This window comes from Taurulus bubalis, assembly GCF_910589615.1.
Source record: "Taurulus bubalis genome assembly, chromosome: 4".
Classification (NCBI taxonomy): Eukaryota; Metazoa; Chordata; class Actinopteri; order Perciformes; family Cottidae; genus Taurulus; species Taurulus bubalis.
The window spans coordinates 18287897-18297110 of NC_136592.1; the positions used below are offsets into that span (position 1 = coordinate 18287897).

General features: G+C 40.3%; 1 protein-coding gene across 1 annotated transcript in view; it reads left to right on the top strand.

The window, feature by feature from the left end:
- Positions 1 to 9004, top strand: part of urb2 (URB2 ribosome biogenesis homolog) — a gene marked incomplete at its 5' end in the record, with an annotated part of 15055 nt that extends 6051 nt beyond the window's left edge. Inside the window, 7 exons of the mRNA XM_079217440.1 lie at positions 1 to 211; positions 536 to 696; positions 929 to 1039; positions 2115 to 2357; positions 4744 to 4840; positions 5627 to 5754; positions 8196 to 9004. The exon at positions 1 to 211 is cut by the window's left edge and continues 2322 nt beyond it. Coding sequence (XP_079073566.1) covers positions 1 to 211; positions 536 to 696; positions 929 to 1039; positions 2115 to 2357; positions 4744 to 4840; positions 5627 to 5754; positions 8196 to 8393 — 1149 coding nt within the window. The 3' untranslated portion in view covers positions 8394 to 9004. The remainder of the gene's footprint in view (positions 212 to 535; positions 697 to 928; positions 1040 to 2114; positions 2358 to 4743; positions 4841 to 5626; positions 5755 to 8195) is intronic.
- Positions 9005 to 9214: the final 210 nt, after the last annotated feature.

Below are 9214 nucleotides of genomic sequence, written 5' to 3' on the forward strand. Positions count from 1 at the left end.
GGCATCTGCCACCAGATCTTCAAAGAAATAAGTTGTGCCTACAGGCCTTTGGACTTTCTGGTTTCCTCGCTCCATTTCCTGTCCACTTTCTACAAAGCAATGGAGAAGACGAGAGGAAAGAGGGAGGAGGAGCAAGGAAAGGAGAAGGCAGGAAAGGAGTTGGATGAGCTGTACATGCAGATACTGCAGACTGTGCACAGACTGCTGACAGGTACATGGATCTTATTAAGGAACAAACATATCATTCACCTGTGCTATCAGTCAGTGTTTTTCTTCCATTAATTAATTCTGCGTGTTGCACATATTGACATGCGTTTTTAGAACTGATTATATCTGGTTTATGCTATAACAGCCGTTTTGGATAATAAGTGTTTATGTTGAGATCGTCTATTCATGGAGTTATTTTCGAAAGGAGACTTAATATTTCACAAAAAGCTAAAGTACATCAAACAAAAATCTCATTGTCAATTGTACTGGATGGAGATTTGCATTTCAGTTAAGTGTCATCCTGAATCTGACACATTTTTGCTTTCAGCTTCTTGGCTTTCTGAGAATGATGTTTGTGAGCTGGAGCCAGCTGTGCAGGAGCTGCTACGCCACCTGGTGGAGAAAAGTACTACAGGACGATTCAACCTGCTGTTGCTGATGATCAGAGAGGGACTGGTCACTGGCAAGCTAAGAGCCGGAAACTACAGGGTGAGGCTCAACCCTGATCACTTTTACATCTTGTTGTCTGATGTTTAAATACCCCAGAAACCGTTTAAATTAATTTTATTTTGGGATGTAATTACAATGTTTTACATGAGCAGCTCTCTTGCTTGATGTGAGGGAGGGTTCTACCTTTTTTTTTCTTCACAATTAATCATATTTGCTGTGACATTGAATGTCTAGTATGTAAATGTTTTTCTCCCTCTTCTCTACTCTCCAGGAAGTGCTATCTGCAGCAATCATCACTAAGGTGCTGTCCTGTTGTCAGTTACCTGAGCCCTGCGCTAAAGCTCTGTGGCTCATTGCACCACAGATTATATCTGCTATGGTGGTGAGAAAAACACACAAACACATGCACACACATGCACACAAATACAAAGTCGTATGCCACATGCACATCATTTTCTTCAGTGAGCATATACACACGTGCCTTCGTGAAAATTGACTGAATAGTGAACTTCCTGTCATTACATTTTTATAATCTTCTAAATAAAATATTTATTTCATGTCAAGAAAAAAATAAAATCATGAAGCACACATTCACTCTATGGCTTGCACAGAAATATTGAGACAAGCAGGGGACAGTGACACGCTAAGTATTTTACAGTATGTTCTTAAAGCAGTAATCATTTTAGTGACGGCCGTCTTGGGACTCGGTCAAATAACAATCTCAGTCTGCTGATTTCCATTAGAGTCCCTGTTCATTGTGATTTCCAGTGAGGCTCTTTTTGGTCAATGTGTTTCCATCAGGCCTGCTGCTGGGTGGAGCAGACAGACAACACAGCAATCTGCTTAACCATACCGTACACACGTGAACACGTACACACGGGAAAAAATATATACCGTCGCGTCTGGACAGGAACAATTCTTAATCTGTTGTAGAAACAAGATTCCAAACTGAAGCAGTCGTTGTTCACTTGCAGCACCCATCTGCTGGTTAAGAGGAGCGAGGATTCAGCAGTTAGAGGCAGTTAAAATAAAACGGTTAATAAAATAGTTTTTTTCAAAAATTGTGAATCAATGTAACCACGAGCTATAACTGTGCATCAAACAATATTAGAATGCTTGTTCCAGTAGTATGCAAGATTAGCTGTGGACACACACACACACACACACACACACACACACACACACACACACACACACACACACACACACACACACACACAAAAACCCATGATACCCGCCAGGCTTACATCTGCCAGAGATCAAAATTGTTGCCTGTTGGTGGTGTTAGTTTATTCATTTTCATATTGAATTTGATATTGATTACTTTTAGAAAGCGTTAAAGCATCCCTGCCATGTTGGTTATGTGTCTGCATTTGCAGCTAATTTCTCTCTTGGTTGTATCTGCAAATGTTTCCCTCTTCTAACTCTTTGTGTGTGCATATCTCTCTGTGTTACAGTTCCTGGTAAAATCGTCCACTCAGGACGCCTCGCTGACCCTTCCCTTTACTGTTCCTACGGTGACGTCAATGACATCACTGCTGCGCCAGGGGGAGGGGCTCATCACCAACCCTCATCACGTCATACTGGTCCTTGGGGCGCTCCAGTTGTTGCCCCTCGACCACTTGACCCCATCCGTCTACCAATCTGCGTTCCTGGCAGTTCATGAGGCGCTGTTTGCCATCATCCAGTGTCATCCTCAGGTATGAAGAGGTAGATGGGTGGGGGTGAATGGGTGATGAAGCAAACTGAGAGGAAGTGACATGAGATGAATGAAATAAATATGCACCGTGGAGCCATGAGTGTATTAGAGAGCATTACAGAGGACAGAGAGACCGTTTAAAAGAATAATGGCACATATCTACACTCAGTGCCAGTTTCTTAAGTACACTTAGCTCAAACTACTCTGGTGTGGTCCAGCAGACCTGTAATAAACCTTCATGACGGTTTTAATGGTATGTTTTTGTTGAAATTGTTTTACAGCGGTGTTGATTCAACTGTATTGTCAGTTTGGAGACTGTAGTTTGTGATGCAGTAGATTATTATGCTGTGTCATACTGAGAGGTTTCTACTATTATGTGCCACCCATTTCCATTTATATAGTTGAGGGTTGGCTGAACACTTCTGTGAAATGTAGTCTATAAGTCAAAGATAATGCATTCAAAGATGCTGCTCTTTGTAGTAAAGATAGAAATACTACATTATGTATTTATTGAGTTTAAAGAGTTCTTGTTGTCATTGGAAATGTTCATTTAAATTACTTCGTATAAATTATATATATTTTCAAAAGTATCAGGTTTTTAAAGGAAATGATACGTACTTTAAGAATATCTGAACCCATTGTGGCCCTCCACTTATGAAACCAAGCATAACTCTTCTGTAATAAAGTTCATTATAGCTCAAGGCTGCTGGATTGAATACCTGCTTTGAAGAAAATGTGGTTTTAAACTCTGCTGCTGAGCCCACGGGATGCCTCAGAGGAATGTCGCTTTTAAATAAAGGATACTGCAATTCACTAGAGTCATGCTCCAGCTGCACGAAAACCTTATGAAGTCCAACATTTTACTGGAAGTGCTTGCATAGCACCCAAAGTGTCAAAAACAAAAACCTTTTCTTTATAGAAAGACATTTTACTAGAAATGCTAAAGATTTAAATGGGAATCCACATTCCAGCCCACACACATACCTTTGCTTGGTTTACGCATTGCATTTATGTTATGATGGTGTTCATTCTTTTTTTTCTTGCTTTTAAAGTGTTGACAGTTCTTTTAGTTCAGAAACAATGAGATCGTACAACTGAAACGTGGCAGCTGCATTGAATCAAACGTGGCAAGAATCCGCTAACTGATATCAGATGTTTGTGAGGACAAACGACTGCGGTAAAGGAGAGGAGACAGGCTGGGGGAGATAAAACCGAGAGGAGGGTACATGTATAGAGGAAGATGGGGGTATGAAAAGAAATGGTGAAGAAGCAGTAGGCGGAGAGCAAAGGACAAGATCTGATTTGAATGAGTTGCACAAGGGAAGTTTCTGGAGAAAGTAGAAAAGCAGGGGAGTAAGCTGGAGAAAGGAGGAGTGATAGGACAGGAGGGTGGAGAGGTAGGGGAGCTGGCAATGGTGGTTGGCATGGAGCTGGTTTAAGTCAATGGAAACCATTACAGAGCTCCAATTAGAGCTGTGACATCATTTCCCCTCGTTTATGTTCTCTCTCTCTCTCCATCCCTCCACTGTCAGCCTTGAATAGAGAACTGAGGGAGAGGTGTGGACAGAAATGTAAACGTAGCTCTTGTGGGAATCCACATTTTACCCCAGTCATTTATTGGACTGTAAGTTTATGGCTGCTCGGTTATGACTCAAGCAGTGAAAATGATGCAATTTGCTGATGTGCAAAGTGTTTTGTAGGTTGTGCCATTACATTAAGTGGAAGTCTTCTGTAAGTCTTCTGCACAATTTCCTACATATTTCCCTGTAATCTAACCTACATATTTGTTGTTTTCTTTTTAAATAATGAAATCTCCTCTACAATATAAAGTGATGTCACGAGGATGTAAAATACCCCAGAGCATATATATATATATGCTCATACATACATACATACATACATACATACATACATACATACATACATACATATTTCAAGAGATAGGAGATGGAGAAGTTGGTCTGACAGAGTGGGATTCATGTGAAAGTCTGTGAATCTGAAGTCATATTGTAAAGTCAGTTGGATGCCCTTAACAAAAAATGTATCCATACCCCCCATATAATTGAGGTTTTTCAAACATAAACAAAGAGTTTTTTTGGGGGGGCATTGTTTTTGTTCCTTTTATTGATCAATGAAGATGCAGAGGCAGGCTGGAAAGAGGGGAACCCTATGTGACACAAGTCACATAGCCTGTAACTATTCGGCTCCAGAGTTGCTCCATTTAGTATCTTTCTACCATTCTTCATGCCTGTGAGCAAATTTGAACAGATTTGCAGGCTGAAGCCAGAGAAGAATACTAACAACTAACAAGTGTTTTTTTCCACACATTTCTACTACAAATGTTTTACTGTATATATTTATTGTATGTTTACTTCTCGGGTGTCCAGGTGATGTTGAACGCAGCTCCGGCATTCTTAAATGTCTTCTATCGTCTGGTGGCGTCCATCATGCAGGAGGGTCGGCAGAAAGGAGACAGTGACACAGGTGACACTTACAGACTCATTATAGACTTGTTATATTACGATACATTAATCTGGAGAAAGTTAAATTTTCTCTTCAGAGTACACAATGCTATTCCAAGTAGGCTGATAGAGAGTAATAGGAAAGCTTATAAAAGTCCCAAAGCCCTATATACCCTGATGGAATAAACCCTGATGTTCTTACATACTAACAAACATCTACTGCTCAATCTAGGTCTGGCTCGTGTTTGATGTCCTGTAACACATTGCACTGTTCAATTTATAAAAAATTAAACGGAAAGTAAGTTTGATACTTTATTAAGTCTTTCAACCTTTTTTCCTGTTACTGGAAATGACTGTAACTGCAACTGGTTGGTAGCTGTTGGCAATTTCTGATACTCAATCAACTGGAGTAGCCTTCCAGAAATAGACAAATGTTAAAACGGTCACAGTCTTTTCAGTCTAAATCCACTGTAAACTGCAGACATCTGTTGCATAAATCTATTAGTCAACACAAAAATTATAATAATAAGCCAATCAGTCTGCTCTTTTTGCAAGTCTGAGAAGAGTCTGTGCAGCCTATTCTCTGCTCCTCTCATTTCTTCATGACTTCATGACATGTAAGCTGAAATAGTTAAATTCATGTGTTGTATAGCAACATTGTTATACAAATAGATGCAACTCAAAAGCAAGTCCAAGGAACAAAGTCCAGGCTATAATGCCTATTGTATACCTGGGAGTGATATCTAAATTGACGAACCTGGCTTGATTTTTTTCAAATAACGCAATCTCTGTTTTCTTTAACATCCAGACGGTGATGTTTATCTCCAGTGCGCCAGGTTGATAGAGAGGATGTACTCTCACATTGCTGCTACAGCTGAGAGCTTCACCACACTGTCGGCCTTCATGGTGGCTCAGTATGTCACAGAGCTGCAGAAGGTACACACACACACACACACACACACACACACACACACACACACACACACACACACACACACACACACACACACACACACACACACACAGATAGAGTCATTGTATCATACAGAGTCAACACATTTCCTCATCCAAACCCTTCTGTCATTCCTGCTGATCTTCCACAGCTGTGAGGGACATACATACATACATACATACATGTATGAATGAGGCAGCAGGGTCTCAGCTGATCCTTTGATCCAGCACAGTTTGTCTGGTGGTGCGCGTTGAGCTGGCGAGATTCAGCTGAGCAGAGTGACGAGAGATGCTGACGTTCAGAAGCAGAGAGGGGTGTTATTTCCATTGGCCAGATTGTCAATGTTCACAAATCTGAGTGAACGGGTCCAGGATTACTGTAGCTCACTTTATGCTAAATATTCCCACAGAGCAGTGAGTCACGTCTGGTTGGTGAACGTGGCTCCTCTCTGCTACCAGACGGTATTTAACATGACGCCAACCTGACTCAGCAGTTTCCACATTGAGAGGAAGACAAGAAAGTGCACAGACAGACAGACAAACAGGAAGATGGACAAAGTGACAGGTCGACAGAAACTATGAAGAAGAGGTGTTTGGGATCCTTTTGAGCTCTGTATGAGTCATCTAATAATCCTAAAATTGGATCTCTGGTCAGCGCTGTTTCTCATGGCTCTTAGCCTGAACTAAACCGCCTGTGCAGCCGCCAGGTGTTATTAAACCAGAGTAGAGCTGCAGTTAGAAAAACATTTTTTATGCTGGTGGAGTTTGTGAATTTAGGGATTTGTCTCAAGTTAGACTTGTTATTCTATTGAAAACCCTATTAAAAGAGTACTCCACTGATTTAGCATTGCACTTGTAACTCAGACTCGTTGAGCACAATTTAAAGAAAAGGTGTTCAGAGTGAATGCACCATAATCAGAGAGATTGTAATTTTTCTCCCACGCATTCTTCTTCTTCTTCTTCTTCTTCTTCTTCTTCTTCTTCTTCTTCTTCTTCTTCTTCTACAACAATAAAGCTCATAGCTGTTGGCCTCAATCACAGATGAGGAACGGGCTACAGAGGACAAAAAAACTCACCTTTTCATTTTCAAACTTGTAGTCTTCAGGCCCAAATAAACAAGAAAAAGGTGTGGCATAGAATGAAATGAAAGTAGCAATGCTACAAAGTAATAATATAAATACAGAACCACACTTCACAGCCAAGACTGCTGGCAGTGGAGTTATACCACAGAGGATTTCATGTAAAAAATAACAATGTATCAGCAAAGAAACTTTAAGTGTAAAAACAAATGTTTATAAAACAAGTGATAAAGTGTTTGGATATGAGAGGAGACGGTGGCTCATCAGCTTTCAGGTGCCTCCGAGTCCTAGTAGGACCTCAGACCCAAAACATAACAGGCTATCAGCGTGCTTGGACCCTGGTTCTCTTCAGATATCACAGAATCCAGATCCAGGTACGATAACAACACCAGGGATTTAGATAGTTGGCATACCTTTAACCGTAACTTTGGCAGACTTCTGACGTTTGTTAGGTGAACTTTGGTACAGTCGCCAGCACAGAGACAGTGGTCCAGCTACTGTTCGTGTGTGTGTGTGTGTGTGTGTGAGAGTGTGTGTGTGAGAGAGAGAGAGACAGCTGTGGTAAATCAACAGGAATGACAGAAGGGTTTGGATGAGGAACTGTGTTGACTGAGTGTGTTTAAAAAATTAAACTGTCCATTTTTCAGTTTAGTTTAGAGAAACAATCGCAAAAACAAGAAGAATGAATGATAACTATAAAGTGAATGCCATATAGAGAGTACAGAAGGATGAAAATAAGCAATGACAATAAGGTTATGATATTTTATTGATCCTCTTTAGGATGTTTTTCTTTCTGACGTCCCTGGGGGTTTATAGGCAAGTTCATGGACCATTTCTTTATAACCAACCCTCCTCTCCATTTGCCTCGTTAAATATTTGATGTTCCTTCTCCAAACAGGAGTAATTAATTGATCATCAGCCTCGTCCCTTCGGAGTTCTGCTCTTAACATTTGAATGATTGTTTTGACGGGATAGATTATGTTGTCTGTCCTTTTGATGCCACTCAAATTGAGACTCATGCTTATGAAGCTGGATGTGAGACTTAAATTAATATTCAACTATTGTGGCACATCATTTGTGGCTTGATAGGTTTGCCTCAGGTGGTCCCTCTGGCTGTATGTAGACGCACATGTTCCCAGTGATAAACTGAGAAAGAGAAAAACGTGATCTGGTTATGAGAAAAATGCGGAAGAAGAGATGAGTTGCTGCCTGGTGTAACTAAGCCTATTGATGGTGAAAAAAAGATATTATTTAGAAAATAGATATGAACATGGTTTGACCTCACAATTTAAACTTGTGTCTTTCCTCCATTTGTATCATCTGCTCTCTTGTCCTTGACCTCTTCAGGTTACTCTGCGACCAGACGTTAAGCTGCATCTAACTGAGGGCATCTATCGGATACTGGACCTGTGTGGGGAGCAGGATATCAAGTTTCTGATGGCCGGACTGCAGATGGGAGTCAGAGAGGTGTTCAATGAGCTCTACAGCAGCTACACCCACTACCACAAAGCACAGAGGCAAGGAGAGGACAAGTACACTGTTTGAACCATCACAATAAGCAATCGCAACATTTAGTTAAATTTCTATTTGATTCAATTAGAATAAACGTTCTTGCTATGTTCAATTTCTGCTTTGAGTGGGATGAATATTTTGACCTGAGACATGGCAGCTTGTGGATACCATATGATGTACACAGAGTTTAAACACAGTTGTCACCAGTTTTTTGTTAAATTGGGAAATTATACATCCGTTTATTGCATTGAATTGTGCACATAAACGCAATACAATAACCAATAAGCAGACACACAACACAGCGGCATCCCAAAATAAAAGGTTGCTTATAACCTCACTAATTCGAGTATTTGAATGCATAAAGCTGAAAATGGTTAAGGAGGCAGCCACAATTGCTCCAAAATGTTCTTTTAGTTTGTCTTTGACCAGACCCACAGCCATCACTGCCTGATAATCAGTAACTGGTTAATATTTGTAGTCTGCAAACACAAAGTTATCGACAGGGATCTCTTTGGTTACACCTTCAACATACAGCCCATTGCTGACTGGAGGAACAGCTGTTAACTAGAGAAAGAAGGGAAAGCATGACAGTGAGACTGCATCCATGACAAATGGTGTGTGACATATTGTGTTTTATAATTTAAAGATGGTTTCACTTCATAAAATGTCTTTAGAAAATATGGATATATGTGAATTATGCTTTATGTATATTTCTGTCTGTTTTTTAAATCAAAATTAATGATTTAACAGATCATTTTAACTTCAACTGTCTCAAGCGTGTTTATTTATACAATATCAGACGGGAACTGCATGGGCCGATTTAAAGAGGACAATCTGGGAAGTTGTAGGTACGC